We start from the raw sequence: 22,719 nt of genomic DNA, 5'->3' as shown, positions 1-22,719 counted from the left end.
CAAACTTGAGGTCACCCAAAACTCCGCTGCTCCTCGCACCAGGTCTCGTTCACCCATCACCCCTCTGCTCGCTGACCTACATTGGCTCTCAGTTGAGCAACACCTCAATTTTAAAACTCTCATCCTTCTTTTCAAATCCCTCTGTGGTCTCGCCCCTCCCCATCTCTGTAACCTCCTCCATCCTCACAACCCTCCGAGATATCTGTGCTTATGTAATTATGGCCTCTTGAGCATCCCCAATTTTAATTGCTTCATCATTGGTGGCCAAGACTAGGCCCTAAGCTCTGGAATTCCCACCCTAAACATCACCACCTCTCTTTCCTCCTTTAAGACAATCCTTAAAACCTACCTCTTTGACCAAGCTTTTGTTCATTTGCCTTAATATGGCCTTATGTGGCTGGACTCAAATTTTCTTTTATAATGCTCCTGTGAAGCACCTAAGGATGGTTAATTAAGTTAAAGGCACTATATAAATGCAATTTGTTGTTGTTGTTTTCTTCAGTTGAATTGGGGTTAGATGTCAGGAATAATTTGACTTGGTCATACAGATGTAATTTGGTTCAATTTTAAAGTTGCATCTTTCGTCTTTATCCTTATATTTCCATTGCAAAACTTCTGATAGCAATCTTTATGATGGGAAATGTCTATGTAAACCCGTCACACTGTAATTATATATGCCCACCAGTGGTGACACTGCAGCAAAAACCACTGGTGGGTGGAAGTCAATACAGAGTGACACATTTACATTATAAGGGTGGATATAAGAGCTTATAAGGGAGAAAGATGATAAGAACACACAGATTTAAGATTTTTAATATATTACAGATACACTGGTAATTTGTACTTGGCAACTGTAGTAGGCTAGTAATCAATTATAATAACCCCTTTAGTAACTCATTGATAAATCTCAAGTGGTGGGAGAGATTGTCCTGGTGTAGTAGCACTGTAAACACATAACATATACATATTTACAGCGCATATTTAAAATGTTCATTACATAGATTACAGCAGTTCTTGGCACCCATTGTTTACTACTCCAATGTCAACAGCCTGATATGAGCATATCCCTGCCTGGAAACATACTTCTCTAAGGATTTCCAAAATTTCCCTCACACAGTTTCCCTCAGCTGTACATCTATCATCCTGTATAAAGTTGTTAAATGTAGAAAAGAATCTGTTCAATCTCCATCTTCTAAGTTTAAGACAATAACCTCTTGATGCAGGCTTTGAAGACGGGAGACAAACGGTTCACATCTTCCGAAGCTGATCTGAGCTTCCAGTTGCGATGTCTCATTACAAAGGGAATGGGCTCCACTCAGCTGTGTGGGCCTCTCAGATGAGGGAAAGACAGGTTGCTGAAACCTCCCATTCAGAGAATTGAGGCTGGGCTTTACAATAACCCCAGAGGAGCTCCCATTAATTCTGGTTTGATCCAACAGACTGGCACATCTTTCAGGCGCTGTATCTCCAAATGAGCAAACAGTCTGTTGCCTGGTCAGAATGGCAGGAATTTGGCCAAAGCCATTTTCATTCTGCCAATCCAACAGGCTTGAGGGGCTGAAGCGCCTCCTCCTGTTCCTATAAGCATCGCATGTTGCATTTTAGTTTTTTTCCCAATGTTACTGATGATTCACTGATTACAAAACTTTTTGCTTGGGCGAGCGCATCAGTTTAATCCCGGACTCTCACATGCTGTGGTGAGAGGGTTGTCCTAAGAGGAGAGATTGAGTAGAATGGGCCTATATTCTCTGAAGTTCAGAAGAATGAGAAATGATCACATTGAAACATATAAAATGCTTAGAGGGCTTGACAGTGTAGGCTGCTTCCCCGGCTTGGAGAACTAGGATCCATAGTCTCAGAATAAGGGGTAGGCCATTTCAGACTGAGATGAGGCGAAATTTCTTCACTCAGAGGGTCGTGAATCTTTGGAATTTTCTACCCCAGAGGGCTGTGGATGCTCAATTGTTGTGTATATTCAAGACTGAGATTGATAAGGTTGTTGGACGCTAAGAGAATCAAGAGATATGGGGATAGAGCAGGAAAATGGATTTGAAGTATGATTATACAGGCTCGAAGGGCCATCTGGCCTACTGCTGCTCCTGTTTCTAATGTTCTTAAACAGAGATGGATTATTTGTTCGTGCTGCTGAATTAACCCATGGCCGATGACCCCTTGTGGACTCTGGAGAAGGTCATCAATGGCAAACAGGATTAATGCTGCAAAATAACATGAAGAAATAATACGCTAACTTCATGTAACAACATTTGATTTCTGGTCCACTCTCCATTCTATGGTTGCCTGAACACAGTATGTTCTGTTTAAAATGCTCTCAGTAATACAGACCAGTTCAAAGAGTAAAACTTTAAATAAAACGGAAAGAAATATGTTGGATAAATTAAACTATGTTACACTGTAACCACTTACACCTCCTCTGGAACTATCTTTTGTTGCTTTCTTGTTCCATTATCACCTCCTTTTGCCTTGAACTATCGTCCCTTTTATCATTTAACTACACCACCCTATCACAGTCTTCTGCCGCTTGTTCTTTCACTCCCCCGCCATGTTTCCTGCTTTTGTATCTGATTAAAAACAACAGTGACTCCTGACAACACAGAGCATGCGCAGAACCATCGCGGATATCATCAGTGCGTGCGACCATTTGCCAGCTTGCCAGTATGAATGCATGCATACGCGCACTGACGTCACCATGCAATGATGTCCTCACCCCTCAATAGCTGCGATCGCCACCTCCATTCCCCCGAACAGTACCCTGCTCCCTCCCGCCATCCCCGCTTCAATCGCTGCTTTCAATTTCCCACTTTCCCCTCAGCCAATCGCTCCCTGCCGCGCCACCCAAAGAAGCGGTGGGGGTGGGGGCGGGGAATTAACTGCCGAAGCGGCAAGGCAGGGAGCGAGGAAACGAGGGGTGATGGGCGCCGCGGGAGCGAGTGGCCGAGAGGGCAGAGGCGATGAGGCCTGGAGCAGCGGCCAGCTTGGGGGGGGGGGGGGGGGGGTGGAGCGAGCAGCTGAAGCAGCAAGGTGGGGAATGAGCAGCCGAGAGGGGGAAGTGGCGAGGCCTGGACCGAGCGGCCGGGGGTGGAGGGGGAGGGAGCAGCCGAAACGGCAAGGTGGGGAGAGCGCGGCCGAGAGGGGGACGTGGCGAAGGCGGGAGCAAGTGGCATGGGACTGAGTGGCGAGCAGTTGGGCACATGAAGGAGTGGCAAAGAGAAGCGGAGATGGCAGGAGGGAGTGGGGTACTGTTGGGGGTGGGATGGAGGAGGCAATTGCAGCCATTGAGGGTGTTTAGGTTCAATATTTTGTGATAAATTGAGCAGCGCCATCTTTATTACTGGCAGCTGCCTGAGACATTGCAGACAGTGACGTTTCAGTGGGTGAGGCTGCATTTGCACAGGTGTCAGTACTGCGCCACCTAATGGTTGCCTTGTCAGCAAACGCAGCCTAAAAACAATTAAATCTCTATCTTCTTCCAATTCTGATGACAGGCTACCGACCTGAAACGTTAACCCTGTTTCTCTCTTTCTCCACAGAAGCTGCCTGACCAGTTGAAAGTTTTTCTGCTTTTATTTCTACATTACACTGCTTGGGGCACGTTAGAGAGGCGTCACTTTTTCAGAAAGTAGATCTTAAAATCATCGCCCATCAACTGGTCTCTCTGATCATTAAGACAGCGACCCTATTAGTTACATCAGAAAACCCGAGTCAAAACAGGGGAACAATGTTCATAATAGTAGAAAACAATTAATAGAACGATATAGCGCAAAGGCCATTCCGCCCATCGTGGTTGTGCCAGCTCTTTGAAAGAGCTATCCAATTAGTCCCTTTACTCTTTCCTCACAGACCTACAAAGTTTTCCAATTCAAGTTCAAATCTAAAGTGAAATATTTGGTGCTTCTACAATGTAGGAGCATGGCTGAGTGCAGATAGAATCATAGAATGATACACCACAGGAAACTGCAGTCAGCCCATTGAACCTGTGCTGGTAAAGGTTCCCTCCATCAGATGCACTCTCAACCAGCCAAGGCTACAAAACTGCGGGTCTACAGTTCTGCTATTGGCACAACCTTCTTCTTCTTCTTTGGCCTCCTTGTCTCGAGAGACAATGGGTAAGCGCCTAGAGGTGGTCAGTGGTTTGTGAAGCAGCACCTGGAGTGGCTATAAAGGCCAATTCTAGAGTGACGCAATAGGTTTCAGTTATGTAGGCTCGAGGAATCAGCCCAACCTATTTTACACTCTACGGATTTCTATAGAAGAGTGAGGTGCACACACGCAGGTACAGGGGTGGACCCAGTCCAGGTGTAAAAACTGGAGATGCACATTGAAGATCCCTGAACGACAATGCAGTGATAGTGCAGGTATAAAAGCACATAGAGCTCATACTTAATGCACAGGGAAAACCTCAAAAGCTTTCAGCTGAAAGGGAGCGGGAAGGCAATGTCATTGCACATCAGGTCTGTAACCCTCATGGGTCAACAGTTCGAGCCCATGGGTAGTGTCAATATTTGTGTTATATGGTCAGTGTGCTGCTAAACCAAAGATAAAGCTGCAGTTATCTCCCATGGACTGACGACAGATGCGAGATAACAGATTGCATTCACACCAGAAACAAACTAATTTTCAATCAGTTACAGATGTGGTCCCACTCTCTGAAAAGCTAAAAGCGGTGCATGTTCCTCATTACTCAACTAATGGGGCTTACTGCAAAATCTAGGGGGAGAAGAGAAAGAAAATGTCTCAATATTGACAGTACGGTATGTCTTTGAGGGAACAGAGACAAACGTAAGTGAGCCTCTCCAAAACATCCTCCTGAACTAGCCAATTTCAGTGAGAATGGGTCATACATTTGGGGCTGGTATCCGAGTACCGTGTTAGGGAAAACACCATCTAACGTTCCCATTTCTTGACCACTGACCAGAACTTGAGCTGGAAAGTTTCTGTGTGAGCACAGCAGGCGAGAACATGACCAGTCTTGGCTGTGGTGCCCTCCACAGTTCAATAAGCCACCACAATGGTCACTTGGACAAAGTACCAAGGTGCTGCTGGAGCCTATGGAACCATGTCCCAATAAGGATCAGGAGGGAGATATTTGGCTGGGTGATTGGAGGAAAGTATGCAATACTGCACATGCATGATAACATCAGGAATCAGAGGAGGCCATTCAGCCCCTTGGGTCTGCCCCGGCATTCAATTCGATCATGGCTGATCTGCACCTCAACTCCCTTTACCAGCTTTTGCTCCACATTCCTTGATACCCTTATTCATCTGCCAACACCGGCCACCCCAAAGCACGTTGGACTTGGGGAAGTGTGACATGTCTGTCAGAGTAAAAGTGTGCCATCTAAGTGGGGCAAGCAGAAACTCCGTAGGTTGGGTCTTGATTTCTCAGTCGCTTGTAGCAGACGCACAAACAAGGCTCGAAACTTGTTAGGGTGAGACTTAATGTTGAGTGGCAGGTTATTACACTGTGGGATGACGGGAGGGGAACATCGCAGCCAAACCTGGCCCTATTCTCGCCCAATGTGCGCAAACACGAACTTGACCAGATGCAGGATAGTGATTCAGAAGCAGGAACCCCAGATGACAAGATATTGATGACAGACAGAAAACCAGCAATAGGGCTGCCAACTCTGGTTGGACCTCTTCCTGGAGGTTTCATCACACGCACGAGGCACCTACCATTGGTCTCCCAACCTACCCATCATCACAACACAACACCTTCCCAATTGAAAGGCAACAGGCTCTCCACTACCTGATTGACTGAGAGTCAGGCATCATCCAAACAGTCTCCAATATTTTGATAACTAATAAATGTTCAATAGAAATGTTTTTTTATTGCTCCTATGACCTTTCTCCTGGGGGTTAATCGTCAATTCCTGGAGACTCCAGGCTAAACCTGGAGGGTTGGTAAACCCAAGCACACAATAAACTGGTGGGAAAATTTCATCAATCTGTGAATGAAGATTAATCCTTAGCTCACGACAGGCTGATTTCTGCAGTGTCTTCAAATGAATTTTCAAGCAGGATGCAGATTAAACGGAACACAAAGTTTCCCTGGACATTTATTGCAACTATATGACAGTAATTACTATGCATGTGGGTGAACGAGGCACAGCCAAAGCACTCGGAGCAGCCATCTAAATAATTGTTATCCTGGGATGAGTGGAAAAGGGTCAACGGTGAGTGTTAAAGTCTTTTTGAAGAGTCCCATTATTTTTGCAAGTGTAAGTACTTGTAGAGACAAAGCAGAAATTGTGCAGTCATGAAGCCATTTTCTGCTCCCCTTGGGATTACAAGGGGGTAGGACCGTGTGGGGGGCATGGGGGAAGGTGGTGGCAGGAGGAATAGGCACTCACAGGAGAATATATGGGTTACTTCTTGCACCGATGTAGTTCAGATTTCAGTGTGTACATCATATGTCACCAAATGGATGGATTATGTATGGATGTGAGCTTAAAAGATGAAATGGTGACTACATCACACAAGGACTGGGTGCCATTTAGAGAGACTAATTATTTGTGTAACTCTTGTGGAATAATGTCAGACAAGGACAGAAGATCTTGAATTCCATTTCTAGTCTGTTCTGATTTGCATGATCCCAGCTGGGGAAGCTCACACATGAAAGATGGCCACGTATGTGGTACTGAGTGGAGACTGGTGTCCGTGGTAGTAGGGTTGCCAACACTGATTGGACATATTCCTGAAGGTTTCATCACATGGCCTCCTGTCTCCAACGCCCTGTCCCCCACACGCCTGCCATGGGTCACCTGACATGTCCATCATTACATTGCTCCCTCCCTCCACACGCCTGCTATTGGTTGCCTGACATGTCCATCACTGTAGCGCCCCTCCCTTACACTCCTGCCACTGGTCACCTGGCATGTCCATCATCACAGTGCCACCTCCCCCCCCACGCTCATGCCATTGGTTGCCAGACATGTCCATCATCGCAGCAGCCCTCCCCCCCACATTAATGGCACTGGTTGCCTGACATGTCCATCATCGCAGCACCCTGCCTTGCTTTAGCCAACTGAAAAGCAAACAGGTTCTTTGTAAACCCAATTGAATGCTTCTTGACGGTCAAACAGTTTTCGCACCCAATCTCCAATATTTTTATAAACTAATAAATGAAACTGAAGGAAATGAAAATTTTTTTTAATACCTCCTATGATCTTTCTCCCAGGTTTTTCCTGCAGCAATCTCCAAGAGATTAATCTTAAATTACTGGATATTCTAGAATGGTTGGAAACCCTATGGAGTCATAGAGTTATATAGCACAGAAACAGGCCCTTCGGCCCACTATGTCAATGCCAGCTATCAAGCCTATCTATTCTAATCCCATTTTCCTGCACTTGGCCCGTAGCCTTGTATGCTATGGCATTTCAAGTGCTCATCTAAATACTTCTTAAATGTTGTGAGGGTTCCTGCCTCTACCAGCCTTCAGGCACAGCCCAGAAAAGTGGGAAGGAGAGAAAAGAGGGGAAAGAAATTGATTTTCTTTTGAGTAAAAAGTGAGACAAATGCCAGTTCCTGAAACCCTGACATAACCAGTCCTGCACTCAAATGTCAGCTACGCAGCATATTGTGAATATATAGCCTCCCCAGCCCATCACATACCCCAACAGGAGATAACACTTCAGTTGATACAAACCTAATTTCAGGCAATATAATGCAACAAGATTTCATCCCCTCCCCCAAAACCCCTGTGTCCCGTCTCCCCAAAATGGTTTAGACAAACCTGGAAAAATAGAGAATCTCAACACAGTGCTGGACTAAATTCCATCTTAAGTCAATAAGTCTAAAGTTGTAAACAGCGATGAAACTTCAACATCCACAGAATGGGCTGAAATCCGTCATAAAATCATAGAATGGTTACAGCACAAAAGGAGGCCATTCAGCCCATCACGTCTGTGCCAGCTCTCTGAAAGAGCAACTTAGTTAGCCCCACTCTCCTGCCTTTTCCCTGAAGCCCTGCAAATTTTTTCTCTTCAGATCATTATTCAATTCCCTTTCCAAATCCTCGATTAAATCTGCCCCCGCCACACTCTCAGGCACAGCATTCCAGATTCTAACCACTTGCTGCGGAAAAAAGACTTTACTCATGTCGCTGTTACTTCATTTGCCAATCGCCTTAAATCGGTGTCCTCTGGTTCTCGACCCTTCCGCCAATGGAAACACTTTCTCCATCTACCCTGTCCAGACCCCTCGTGATTTTGAACACCTCTATCAAATCTCCTCTCAACCTTCTCTTTGTTTCAAAATGGTGTAGCAATGATTCTCTAATGTGGAAGTCAGCAGAGCAGCAAAAGGAATGAATGAACTTTGAGCTACAGATAGTATTACTAGGCCAAATTAGAGAATGTATCTGAGAGTACATTATTGAATTTTGAAATTTCAAGCCTCAACCTTACATTGCAGTCATTGACTATAACTCAGTGCTGACCTTCCCACAGACCACACCACCACCCATCCCCCAATCCCCGGCCAGGTATCTGATACACGTGGGAACAATCTGCTACCCACATGTGCTCCTGCAAATTGTTTGATTTGATGCTGGACTCGGGGCCAAAAGGTCATGGGTTAAACTCCCAGCAGGGTTTTCACTCAGCAATTGTGCAGTGGTTCAATAAGGTGGATGTGAAGAAACAGTTTCCACTTGTGGGCGAGTCCAGAACAACAGCCAATAGATTTAAGACCAAGGAAGAACTTTGGAGGGATTTCTTTACATGGAGCATGGTCTGAATTAGGAATTCACTATCACATGGAGCGACTGAATCAGTTGGCATTGATTTGGTTGTATACATGAGGGAGAACAGAATAGAGGGTGGGGAGCAGGAACTTAGAGTTGGAGGAGGCTTGTGTGGAGTATAAACACAAGCAATGACCAGTTGGGCCAAATGGCCTGATTCCATGTAAAAGGATAAACTGAGGATTATGCCTTAGAATATGGGGAGAAAGTAGGAGATTCTGCAGTGACTGCCATACTGTGGCAGCACGTCTGGCTGTGTGCACAATGAACCAGAGATAAGTGCAGAAGTATACAGGCATCCCATGTTTAGACAGAGATCAGCCTTTGCAGGTATACGCACTCTTTCTCTCTCTCTCTACCTCCTGCTTCTGTGCATAATTCGTTTTTGTTCCCAGCAGAATTGGCAAGAGTGAAACAAAACGTCCAATTTAGCTGCACATGATCCATGAAACAGAAGGGGGATTCAGATACCAAGAAAATGCAGCCAGTGACCGGGTTCGGACTAACTAATATTTGTACGCAGACAATTCAGAAGCACTGCTGCTCCTCAAACAGCCTATTCTGAGGCCCAATGGCCAGAGGTTTAAGACTCTGAATGTTATATTATATGTAGAGTCAACAGGTCAAGAGCCAGATTGTTCAAGCTATTGGAATTAAGGCTAATTTTCTCCATGAACCAGTCTGCAAATTATGTCACAATTTACATCAACATCCTGTGGATACAATCAAACCCTTCAAACAGTGTACTTAACAAACCTGCATCGTCAATCAGGCTTCTCTTCGACGCAAAGCTCAGTATATAGATCAAATCTATTTTCAATCAGCAACTAATTCACAGAAAAAGCTGGAATTTACATACGGACCCAGCAAAAATAATTTTCTAAAGATAAAAGAGCTTGCTGTTGGTCAGGCTGTGAAATATTTCTGATTGTGGGATGGCACAACAGTGAATATCAAAGGGCAAAGGAAGAGAGAGAGGGAGGAAGTAGACAGAGAGAGAGGGGAAATGTGGAAGTAGGAGGTAGGGAGGGAAGGAGGAAGTGGGGCAGAGAGAGGGAAGGAGGAAGTAGGATGAGAGACAGAGGGAAGGAGGAAGTGGGGAAGAGAGAGGGAAGGAGGAAGTAGGATGAGTGAGAGAGGGAAGGAGGACGTGGGGAAGAGAGAGGGAAGGAGGAGGTAGGATGAGAGAGAGAGGGAAGGAGGAAGTGAGGGAGAGAGAGGGAAGGAGGAAGTGGGAAGGAGGAAGTAGGGAAGAGAAGGGAAGCAGGAAGTAGGATGAGAGAGGGAAGGAGTTGGGGAAAAGAAAGGGAAGGAGGAAGTAGGATGAGAGAGAGAGGGAAGGAAATAGGATGAGAGAGGGAAGGAGGAATTGGGGAAGAGAGAGGGAAGGAGGAAGTAGGATGAGAGAGAGAGGGAAGGAAGAAGTAGGATGAGAGAGAGAGGGGAGGAGGAAGTGGGGAAGAGAGAGAGGAGGAAGTAGGGGAGAGAGGGAAGGAGGAAGCGGGGAAGAGAGAGGGAAGGAGGAAGTAGGGAAGAGAGAGGGAAGGAGGAAGTAGGAGAGAGGGAAGGAGGAAGTAAGATGAGAGATAAAGGGAAGGAGGAAGTGAGGGAGGGAGAGGGAAGGAGGAAGTGGGGAAGAGAGAGGGAAGGAGGAAGTGGGGAAGAGAGAGGGGAGGAAGTAGGGGAGAGAAGGAAGGAGGAAGTAGGATGAGAGAGGTGAGGAGGCAGGATGAGAGAGAGAGAGCGGCAAGGAGGAAGTGGGGGAGAGAGATGGAGGAAGTAGAGAGGAGAGAGGGAAGGAGGAAATAGGGAAGAGAGAGGGAAGGAGGAAGTAGGGGAGAGAGGGAAGGAGGAAGTAGGGAGGAGAGAGGGAAGGAGGAAGCGGGGAAGAGAGAGGGAAGGAGGAAGTAGGGAAGAGAGAGGGAAGGAGGAAGTAGGAGAGAGGGAAGGAGGAAGTAAGATGAGAGATAAAGGGAAGGAGGAAGTGAGGGAGGGAGAGGGAAGGAGGAAGTGGGGAACAGAGAGGGAAGGAGGAAGTAGGGAAGAGAGAGGGAAGGAGGAAGTAGGAGAGAGGGAAGGAGGAAGTAAGATGAGAGATAAAGGGAAGGAGGAAGTGAGGGAGGGAGAGGGAAGGAGGAAGTGGGGAAGAGAGAGAGGAGGAAGTAGGGGAGAGAGGGAAGGAGGAAGCGGGGAAGAGAGAGGGAAGGAGGAAGTAGGGAAGAGAGAGGGAAGGAGGAAGTAGGAGAGAGGGAAGGAGGAAGTAAGATGAGAGATAAAGGGAAGGAGGAAGTGAGGGAGGGAGAGGGAAGGAGGAAGTGGGGAACAGAGAGGGAAGGAGGAAGTGGGGAAGAGAGAGGGGAGGAAGTAGGGGAGAGAAGGAAGGAGGAAGTAGGATGAGAGAGGTGAGGAGGCAGGATGAGAGAGAGAGAGCGGCAAGGAGGAAGTGGGGGAGAGAGATGGAGGAAGTAGAGAGGAGAGAGGGAAGGAGGAAATAGGGAAGAGAGGGAAGGAGGAAGTAGGGGAGAGAGAGGGAAGGAGGAAGTAGGGAGGAGAGAGGGAAGGAGGAAGTAGGATGAGAGAGAGGGAAGGAGGAAATAGGATGAGAGAGAGAGGGAAGGAGGAAGTGGGGAAGAGAGAGGGAAGGAGGAAGTAAGATGAGAGAGGGAAGGAGGAAGTGAGGAAGAGAGAGGGAAGGAGGAAGTGGGGAAGAGAGAGGGAAGGAGGAAGTGGGGAAGAGAGAGGGAAGGAGGAAGTAAGATGAGAGAGGGAAGGAGGAAGTGAGGAAGAGAGAGGGAAGGAGGAAGTGGGGAAGAGGGAGGGAAGGAGGAAATGGGGCAGAGAGAGGGAAGGAGGAAGTAGGAGAGAGAGGGAAGGAGGAAGTAAGATGAGAGAGAGGGAAGGAGGTAGTGAGGGAGAGAGAGGGAAGGAGGAAGTGGGGAAGAGAGAGGGAAGGAGGAAAGAGGGAGGAGAGGGGGAAGGAGGAAATAGGGAAGAGGGAAGGAGGAAGTAGGGGAGAGAGAGGGATGGAGGAAGTAGGGAAGAGAGATGGAAGGAGGAAGTAGGATGAGAGAGAGGGAAGGAGGAAGTGGGGAAGAAAGAGGGAAGGAGGACGTACGATGAGAGAGAGAGGGAAGGAGAAAGTGAGGGAGAGAGGGAAGGAGGAAGTGGGAAGTAGGGAAGAGAGAGGGAAGGAGGAAGTGGGGAAGAGAGAGGGAAGGAGGAAGTAGGATGAGAGAGAGAGGGAAGGAGGAAGTAGGGGAGAGAGTGGAAAGGAGGAAATAGGGAAGAGAGAGGGAAGGAGAAAGTAGGATGAGAGAGAGGGAAGGAGGAAGTAGGATGAGAGAGAGGGAAGGAGGAAGTAGGATGAGAGAGGGAAGGAGGAAGTGGGGAAAAGTTTTAAGAATTTGAGTTTAGTTTATTTTAAATCTGGAAGTAAAAGCTTGCCATCAGTGGTCATGAAGCTGTCTGATTTGTAAAACTCCAACTGGTTCAAGATTGTGCTCTTGGAAAGGAAACATGCCATGCTTAGCCGGTTTCACTTACAAAAGACTCCAACCCAACACCAGCATGTTTAACTTTTGCCTGCCCTCTGAAGTGACCTAGCAAGCCCCTCAGTACAAGGGTGCAGTATAATGCTGACCTTGCCAGAAACACCCATATCGCAAGAATGAATTAAAAAAGCCAGTTTTATCATGATGTAAATGCATGCTAAATAAGATTAATGAGTTAACGTAGTATAGTACATGTGTATAATACATATTGCTGCAAATATTGAGAGGCTGCAGTGCTTTAAGATTAAGTTCAGCAGGAGCCTGACGGAGGAAGATACTGGGCAAGGGGAACAGAGGGAGCCCGGCTGTGTGAGTTAGGTGTGAGGTATTATGGATACCAGTATTCTTGGGGCTTGACTGCCTGAGGAAATTGGGGAAGAATTTCCCAGAGCAATTCCTTCCTGAACCAACACCACCAGATGAATCAATCAGTCGTTCTCCTCAGGATCATTTCTGGGATGTTGTTGGTGCAGAATTGTTGCTGGGCATATAATGGTCGATCCACTGAAATGTAATTCGTTGCATCAAGCCAGCTCAAAGCACTTCACACAATGAGGTACAATATGAATGTGAAATCAGTATTGGTCCCAATGCACTAAGCTGCATTCCCCCACCAGTTTTCTTTCCTCTGTGTTCATGTCTGAGTTACAGTTCCATAGGTACCAGCTCCTTCCTCAAGTGACTCCAGTGAGCATCAGTCTACTATTAAATGGCTGGGAGGGAGCTTCATAACAACAACTTGTATTTATATAGCAACTTTAACATAGTAAAAATGCACAGGAGCATAATCAAACAAATATTTGACACTGAGCTACATAAGAAGATATTAGGACAGGTGACCAAAAGCTTGGTCAAAGAGGTAGGTTTTAAGGACTGTCTTAAAGGAGGAGAGAGATAGAGAGGTGGCAAGATTTAAAAGGGAATTCTAGAACTTGGGGCCTTGACTGCTACAGGCACAGCCACCAGTGGTGGAGGGAAGGAAATTGGGGATGCACAAGAGGGCAGAATTGGAGGAGCACAGAGATCTCAGAGGACTGGAAGAAGTTACAGAGATAGGGAGGAGGGGGGAACAGGGGCAAGGCCACGGAGGGACTTTGTTGTCCAGTCCTCTTATTTACACAATTCCAGCTGAAGTACTACTGGTAGGCTTCCCAATCCTACCTTAAGCAACCCCCAACCCTACCAGGGAATATGGGATTAATGTAGGATTATATGGGAGTCAGTTGCCAGCATTCGCCAGAGCTGGCGGGCAGCCATAAAGACAGGGCTAAATTGTGGCGAGTCGAAGAGACTTAGTAGTTGGCAGGAAAAAAGACAGAGGCGCAAGGGGAGAGCCAACTGTGCAACAGCCCCAACAAACAAATTTCTCTGCAGCACCTGTGGAAGAGCCTGTCACTCCAGAATTGGCCTTTATAGCCACTCCAGGCGCTGCTTCACAAACCACTGACCACCTCCAGGCGCATATCCATTGTCTCTCGAGATAAGGAGGCCCAAAAGAAAAGAAAAAGAATATGTAGTATAAATGGGTGGTTGATGGTCGGCACAGACTCGGTGGGCCGAAGGGCCTGTTTCAGTCCTGTATGACTCTATGACTATTCATGAGTTCTCCCCAGTGTCCTGGTCAATATCTATCTCTCAACAAACATCACTAAAAACAGATTATCTTGTCATTTATGTTATTTTTGATTGTAGGACCTTGCTGTGTGCACATTGACTGCTGTGTTTCTCAGATTATAATAGTGTCTACACTCAAAGTGCTTTATTAGCTGCAAAGTGTATTGGGACATCGTAAGGCCATGAAAAGTGCTATAAAAATGAAAGTACTCTGTTTCTTCCTTTACCTCAGCAACCTGCTCCAGTCTTTCATTCTCTACCATCCCCTTGATACGAGCCCTGCCTGCATTCCCACTGTCTCCCTCTTTTGCCATTGGGGGGACAGCCTTGGCTACACCTTCAGGAACTCGCGCCATAAACCCCCATCATCTCTCACTCCCTTATAAAAACCTTCTGAAAGGCTATCTCATTGCCTGAGTCTCCCATCACCTCTCCTAACTCAGTGTCCTTTCATTCCTTGCTCTGTGAAGCATTTTGCTATATTCTTTTTTCCATTAAAAGGCTCTTCATAACGACTTGCATTTACATAGCACCTTTATAAAACAGCCCAAAGCGCTGCATAAGAGTAATTATCAAACAAAATTCAACACTGAGCCACATGAAGAGATATGAGAACAGGTGACCAAAAACATAGTTAGAGAGGCAAATTTTAAGGAGTATCTTAAAATGAGAGCAGAGTAGAGAGGCAGAGAGAGTTAGGAAGGGAATTACAGAGCTTCAAGCCCAGACAACTGAAAGCACGGCCGCCAATGGTCGGGTGATTAATATCGGGGATTCTCAAGAGGAAGGCAGAGATCTCCAAGGGTTGTAGGATTGGAAGAGGTTGCAGAGATTGGGAAGGGTCGAGTTCATGGAGAAATCTGAACACAAAGCTGAGAATTTTAAAATAAAGGCCTTTTTGGACCCAGAGCCAGTGTAGGTCAGTAGCACAGTGGGGTGATGGGCAAGTGGGACGCAGTGTGAGTTAGGATACAGGCAGCAGAATTTTGGATGCAAGAGTTTAAATGCATATCGCTGTCGCTGTAAACACTTCAAAGCAAAAAAAAAAGTCAATCCCGACCCCAGTTTACGAATGATTGACTGATGAAAGTCTACTGGGCAAATGGTGGATTTGTCCAATCCACTATTGAGCGAGATAACATGTCTAGTACAGGCGTGCGTTTGCATAGCTGAAACCTTAATAAGAATCACAGTTTCTGCTAATTTAATCCCAGAAAGGTTTAGATTGATTTTCCCCCTCCCCCTAGGCATTTACAGATATTCCAATTAAACACAAATGACAGCGTAAATCAAATGAAACCTCAGATTGTTAATGGACTGGAACAGTTCTCGCAGAAGAACTATTCGGCTTGTCCTCATTTTTAATTTGTACGGATTGTCACACCTTTCAAGTCAGTCTGCACAGTGAGTCGGCTGTGAGCCCATCTGCTTACATTAATCTACACATTTTCAATTATCAACACAATGTTACTAAATTTGCAGATTTTACAACTTGCTTATTTGGTACAAATTCTATCAAACATGAATTCAATTAAACTACTCACTCTGACTTTCGCCAAGGAAAACTTGCATTTATATAGGGTCTTTCACATTAGGACATCTCACAGCACTTTATAGTCAATGAAGTACTTCTAAAAAGTGTAATTTTATGTCATTTTAAGTGTAATTTGTTGTAATTTAAGAAACACAGCAGCCACTTTACACACAGTGAGATTCGCAAAACAGAAATGAAATATTGAACAGATAATCTGTTTCTAATGATGCTGTTTGACATAACTATTGGCCAGGACACCAGGGAGAGCAAAAAAAGAAAGTTTTGGAAATACTCAGCAGGTCTGTGGAGAGTGAAATACAGAGTTAATGTTTCAGGTCTGTGACCTTTCCTCACAACTGTTCTGATGAAAGGTCACAGACCTGAAACGTTAACACTGTTTCTCTCTCCACAGATGCTGCCAGACCTGCTGAGTATTTCCAGCACTTTCTGTTTTTAATTTCGATTTCTAGCACCCGCAATATTTTGCTTTTCCACCAGGGAGAACTCCCCTGCTCTTCTTTGAAATAGCACTGTGGGATCTTAAACATCAGCCCGAGAAGGGAGAAGGTCTCGGTTTAAGGCTTCATCTTTAAAGACAGCACCTCCGACAGTGCAGCACTGCAATGGACTGTCGGCCTGAATTATGTGCTCACATCTGGAGTGGGACTTGAACCCACAACTTTCTAACTCAGTGGTGAGAGTGTTATCAACTGAACCAAGGCTGGCACTTTTTACATGCAAAAGCCCTGATGACTTGCTGGGGTAAGGCTGCAATAACCGAGCCATAAAGGCCAGTGGATCCCAGGATCAATCCCTTGCCTGTGATAACTTAGCTGATCTCAGCCAATATGGCTGTAAGGACTTTTACAGTAGACCACAGTGTCACTTACCTGCTAGTGGAAAGTTAGGCAGGATTCCTGCTCTTGATTATTATCCAAAGACCCTTTTGCTAAAACATATTCATATGTGGATACATAGCGAGGGCCGGACCAAGCTAGGCTGGGATGTCTTTCATGGTCAAATAGCCGGGGAGGAGGGAATAGCTGCTTTGGTCACTGCATGTAGCAACAGTATAAATGCATCAAAGAAGAGCATCGATACACTGTTGCTGCACAAAACAATCCATCCCCCTCTCACTTTGTCAAGATCACGAGGGAGCAGTGCTGCAGGGAACACAAGTACCTGTTCAGCATCAATCAGGGGCTTTAGGAAAGGGAGAGAGAAAATTAAAGAGAACGGGCAAGGAGAGTTACAATTTTAATATATCAAAAAAGAACCTTCCAAAAACAGAATAGTAACAATTGCTAAATCATGGACAGAATATTCACTTCCAAATCACATTACCATCTAGACACATATTTCTTCCTTTATATAATAGGTTTAAAATTAAAATATCATGCAAAGGCTGGGAGTGACCACACTGAAGTACACAACTGATATTAGATTACAACCTTCAAGTTACTCTCTGGTGCCAGATTTGTTTGTGATCTCTAGTTTCAGGCAGTTTTTACTTGTTTTGCATCTGCAGTGACCACTTGCAGAAGGTGCTGATTCTGTGCCGCTGCACAGTGCATCTGCAGGATCAGTGTTACAAGTTTAGCAATAAATAGCCAGAGGAGAGAGAAACTTTGTGTATAGTAAGTGCCAGCGCGAACCATGAGGAGTCTTAAAGTGGGTCCCTGCCCCAGGTCAGTCTAGTGGGGCCCACCATCCGTTTACCCACACTTCAAACATGATGGAAGAGGCCAATACAGATGTGGGGAGTTAAGAAGCGTGGGAATATACCTCCTTCCAATGGCTTTGAAACAGTTTAGTGGGTGAGGGATTTATTACGTGTTACACACTTTTGCCTCAGGTGGGTGGCTGCAGATGTAATAAACAGATTTTGATCTCTTTTATAGTCTACAGGTGGGACTAAAATATAGGCACTTGCTCACATAACCTAGCCCACACAGGCTCATAAACCATGGGTTATTGAGGTCAACCAGAGTACAGTAACTTTGGATCGGTGCCAGTTCAATTGTGCCTGTACTTCCTCAGACATGAATCATCTGGTGGTGCAATAGAGGCTTGAATTATGTGCCTGAATTAAACATCTGTATATTATACCCACAGGGAGCCAGTCAGAATGGTACATTCAGCGAACAACATTTAGCTCTTCAAATACTCACATCCAAATATATATATATAGCAGTCTAGGAATCTATTTGTACACACAGATCCAGTCAGTCATCAATGGCAGCCCCAAGAAGAATGACATCAGTCTCTCAACTGGGACTTTGTTGGATTTTAATTAAGAAAACTTACTTAACATTCAACTGTGTTTTTTACACTGAACAGACTCTGCATTTAGACCCAGATGTCTTGATTTCCAATCAAATGCAGATTCAACAATAATTCCAGCCTGCAGGAATCAGCGCCCGTTTCAGTAGCCCAATGCTCTGCTTTGCCCTTCAGTTGTCCATGACTTTATCAGACTTTTATTAATTTTGGAGTGCGGGGAGTTCTACTTTCCTCATCTTTCAGTCAAGAAAGAATTTTGATTTCTATTGTGCTGTTGTATGACCTCAGAATATCCCAAAGTGCTTTATATTCAAGGAAATACTTTTAGAAGTATCATCACTGTTGTAACTTGGGGAAACGCAACAGCCAATTTGCACACAGCTAGCTCCCACAGCACTGAGATGACAAGATCATCTGTCTTAGCAATGTTGATTCAGGACTAAATATTGGCCAGGAAACCAGGATAATTCCGAAATAGTGCTGTGGCATCTTTTACATCCACCTGAGCGGGCAGATGAGGCTTCTGTTTAACATCTCATCCAAAAGGCAGCACCTCTGACAATGCTGCACTTCCCGTAGTACTACACTGGAGTGTCAGCCTAGGTTGCATGCACAAGTCTCTGGAGTAGGACTTGAACACATAACCTTCTGACTTTATAGTAAGTGTGCTACCCACTGAGTCGTGACTGCTACCCAAATGTTACCAATGTCGTTCATACTAAACGAGTTTTCATCATTTTCTCCCTAGCCCAACACAAACGCATGATTTCTTAATACACTCTACACCAATCAGCATGATATAAACCCATTGAGAGACAATCCCCAGGGCCACTACAGTAAGAAAATCCTTAGCAAGCCTGCATACCTTCAAATCATTCATGGCAGATCAGGGGTTAACTGTTCCCAAATAAAGAAAATCACACACTCGAACCAAAGCACAGAAATCTCATACTGCCAAGAAATAGCACTTGATTTTCTGCTCCGTGAATTCAGCGACCTGCTGAATCCCAATATTGATAACCAACATCCAATAAAGTGCATTCCAAGCAGGAGTGAGACAGGAGATGAGAGACAGAGTGAGGGGGGATGAAGGTGGGGAGGGGAACAAGAGAGAAAGAGGGAACAAGAGGGGATGAGAGAGAGAGGGACAAGAGTCAGAGAGAAAGAGAGGATGAGAGAGTGGGGACGAGAGAGGGAAGGATGAGAGGGAGAGAGAGAAGAAGGGACAAGAGAGGGAGGAGAAGGGATGAGTGAGAGAAGGCTTGTGAGAGAAGGAATGAGAAAGAAGGAATGAGAGAGAGAAAGAATGAGAGGCAGATGGGCAGGAATACGAGAGGGGAAGGGATAGGAGGGAGGAGGAAGAGATGAGAGAGAGAGGGGAAGGGATAAGAGGGTGATGAGAAGGGATGAGAGAGGAGAAGGGACAGGAGAGAGTAAAAGAGGGATTGAGAGAGAAAAGATGGGAGATGGGAGTAACTTTTGGAGCTGGAATCCTCTTCCCCTCGAAAAATGATTCATCTCTGGATTGAAAAAGTGCTCCTCACAGGGGAAAAGAAAAACAGCAAAACCAGCGACACACCTGGGACTGCAGCTACCTGACTGTGGAGCTGGGCTGGCTCCCTGCGGTTTATTTAAAATCTAAAATAAGAGGCAAATCAAATGCATGAAATAAGCCACTTGTATCACGAAAGCAAGGCACTGGAACAGTTTGCAAAAAGATGCCCCCCCCCCTTTGAAAACAAATTCATTCCCAATAAAAACTGCAGCTAACATTTCATTTTCTCCCTCCCAGTGTAACATATTTGTAACAATGTAACAGCTGAGACACTTACCGATACAATGTCGCACAGGCTGGGGATCAGCAGGCACAGCAAGAGCACAGAGAGCTTGGACATGGTGGGAAAGGACACACATACACACACACACAGACCGGGATGAGGATGCACAGGGATCAGTCTGGATCAGGATCCGAGCTGAAGGTTGTGGGTGGGGGTCCAAGCTCCTTTTCCCCCCCACCTCCTCCTCCTCTCTTGGAGCAGGATGTAGGTGGCCCTGTAAATTTCACTCTTGTCTCCTTTCGCTCTGATCAATTTCAGCGATCCGGAGCCTCCAGCACTTTGGATTTGAGGGGTGTTTTTCTGCCTCCGCCGACTGCTCACAACCTCTCTCTGTCAGTGCAGGGAAACTGTACCGATCCGCCCCCAACTCTGGATAGAGAGAGAGATCAGTGAGGAATTAACTTGTACACAGTCCAAGCTGCCCTCTGCAGGCTCTGCACTTACCCACACAACACACATTAACCTTCATTTATTAGGTTTCAGTCCTTTCTGCTGTCCTCAACGGGTGCAAACACTCGCACAGAGCGGCCCTGCTGAGAATTTCCAAGCAATATTTAAAAATACCTTTATTTCAGATTTCCAGCATCCGCAGTATTTTGCTTTTGTTTTAAGGGGCTTGCTATCTCATTGGATAAAATCAAGTCAAAACTCTTTATTAAAAAAAGAATTACTATCTTCCTCAAATCAACTACGTATCTGTTTGCAGACGCACTGATAACTGGACCCTCTGACCTTTCAGTACAGATTCAATAGTTGCCTTCAAAGCAGAATTGGATAAATATTTGGAGAAGAAAAAATTGCAGAGATAGGGGGAAAGAGTGGGGGAGTGGGACTAGCCTGATTGTTCTTTGAAAGGGCTGGCACAGGAACAGTGGGCTGAATGCCTCCTTTGCTGGACTGTTCTGTATTCTGTGATATTTTTAGTCATCTTTTAGATGAGTCATTAAAAAGCGAGACCCTGTTTGTGGGATTAAATTATGAAGGCAGGTTGCTTAAACTTAACTTCCATTCCCCTGAGTTTAGAAGATGGAGGGGTGAACCTGAGAGTACGGCGGAGGCAGATTCAATCGTGGCTTTCAAAAGGGAATTGGATAATTAACTAAAAGGAAAACATTTTCAGATCTACGGGGAAAAGGCAGGGGAGTGGGCCTAGCTGTACCACTTACAGCCTCCTTCTGTGCTGTAACCATTCTGTGATTCAGTGATTGAGGTGTTTACAATGTTCAAAGGGTTCAGTAGAGTAGCTGCAGAGCAATTATTTTCTCTGGTGAGGGGATTAGGATCAATGCGACATCTTAAAGTTAGATTCAGGCCATACAGACCACAGAGGGGGTGGGAGAAATGTAGAATTCTGTCCTCCAAAAGGCTGCGGAAGCTGAGGGCCAATTGGAGATTTCAAGACTCAGATTGATAGATTTTTGTTAGGTAAGGGTATTAACGGAAATAGAGAAAATGCAGAAAACGGAGTTGAGAGGCAGATCAGCCGTGATCTAATAGAATGGCTCAAGGAGCTGAATGGCCTTCTTCTGTTGCTAATGTTCCCTATGTCAGTTCTCTCAGCCGGGCAGAAAAGATCCCATGGCACTTTCAAAGAAGAGCAGGGGAGATCTCCCAGTGATCTGGTCAACACATTTATCCCTCAATCAACATCACTAAAAAACAATTAGCTGTACTTTACTCACATTGCTGTTTGTGGAATCTTGCTGTGCACAAGTTGGCTGCCGTGTTTGCCTAAAATACAAGTGACCACAATTCAAAAGTAAGTTTTCACCCATTCTCCCTCTTCACTGATTCTCCTGACAGAGGAAAGGTCCTGTATATGAATGCTCATTCTTTCTTTACTAACTTTCAGTGGCTCAGTCAGTTACTGCTGTTAGGGGAGGAGTTTCAGCGGGGTAGGGGGGGGCGGTGAACATGACTTCCCCAATCATTTTAGGGTTGGCCAACATGACTTCCAAGGACGCCTCCATTTCACTCCCACGAGCCTCTATCACTTGTCTTTGGCCTCAGGATAGGGTCTGTGAATGTGAGTGTTTCCCTTCAGCCTTCGGACTGGTGGGTCCACATTCCCCAGTTCCCAGCCCGGCCCCTTCCTTTTTTTTCCAAAAATATATTTTATTCATAAAAATTTGTAAAAAAAATACATTACAAAACATTTCAAATTTGGCATTTCGGAAAGTACAATAGCGAGGAGATTCCTTTGATACAGAGCATGAGTTGCCTCACAACTCTTTCCATTCCATTTTATATGCAATGTACATTTGCAATACACAACAAAAACTTATTGGGTGTATACAGCCCAAGGGGTTTTACACAGGTTCCAGCCCCTCAGTTCACTATGGTGGGGGGACCTCACACAGTGGTCTTTCCCCATTTAGCCTTTGCTGCGGCTGCCCCAAGCTTTAGTGCGTCCCTCAGCACGTAGTCCTGGAACTTGGAATATGCCAGTCTGCAACATTCGGTCGTGGACAACTCTTTGCGCTGGAAGACCAGCAAGTTTCGGGCAGACCAAGATCGTTCACCGAATTGATGGTCCTCCAGCAGCAGTTGATGTTTATCTCGGTGTGCGTCCCAGGGAACAGCCCGTAGAGCACAGACTCCTGTGTTACAGAGCTGCTTGGGATGAACCTTGACAAAAACCACTGCATCTCTTTCCACACCTGCTTTGCAAAGACACATTCAAGAAGGAGGTGGGCAACCGTCTCTTCCCCATCACAGCCACCTCGAGGGCATTGTGAGGAGAGGGTGAGACTACGGGCGTGCAAGAAGGCTCTGATGGGGAGAGCTCTTCTCACCACCAGCCAAGCTACGAAAGTTCAACTCCACCCTACCCTCACCCCCACCCTCACCCCCACCCTCACCCTCACCCCCACCCCCACCCTCACCCTCACCCCCACCCCCACCCTCACCCTCACCCCCACCCTCACCCTCACCCTCACCCCCACCCCCACCCTCACCCTCACCCTCACTCTCACCCCCACCACCAGCACCATCAACACTCAGCCAAATCTAACTCTGCCGCTACTCACTTTTAACGCAACATTCCCGCTATTTTTTGCAAATCATTCATTTAGTTCCTGATTTTCATCTGTTTTTTTAGTTTTATCTGGCTGTTAATTATCTCTACCAACCCCC

The 22,719-nt window shown here is 45.9% G+C and overlaps 1 protein-coding gene across 1 annotated transcript in view; it reads right to left on the bottom strand.

Moving 5' to 3' along the window:
• Positions 1-19,945, bottom strand: part of LOC137347253 (syndecan-3-like) — a 227,131-nt gene extending 207,186 nt beyond the window's left edge. The window contains exon 1 of the mRNA XM_068011562.1: positions 19,579-19,945. Within this exon, the coding sequence (XP_067867663.1) occupies positions 19,579-19,641 (63 nt within the window). The 5' untranslated portion in view covers positions 19,642-19,945. The remainder of the gene's footprint in view (positions 1-19,578) is intronic.
• Positions 19,946-22,719: the final 2,774 nt, after the last annotated feature.

Source organism: Heterodontus francisci, chromosome 31 (genome assembly GCF_036365525.1).
Source record: "Heterodontus francisci isolate sHetFra1 chromosome 31, sHetFra1.hap1, whole genome shotgun sequence".
In the NCBI taxonomy this organism is placed as follows: Eukaryota; Metazoa; Chordata; class Chondrichthyes; order Heterodontiformes; family Heterodontidae; genus Heterodontus; species Heterodontus francisci.
Note: the sequence above shows the minus strand (reverse complement) of the source record. Positions and strands in the feature narration are given on the sequence as shown.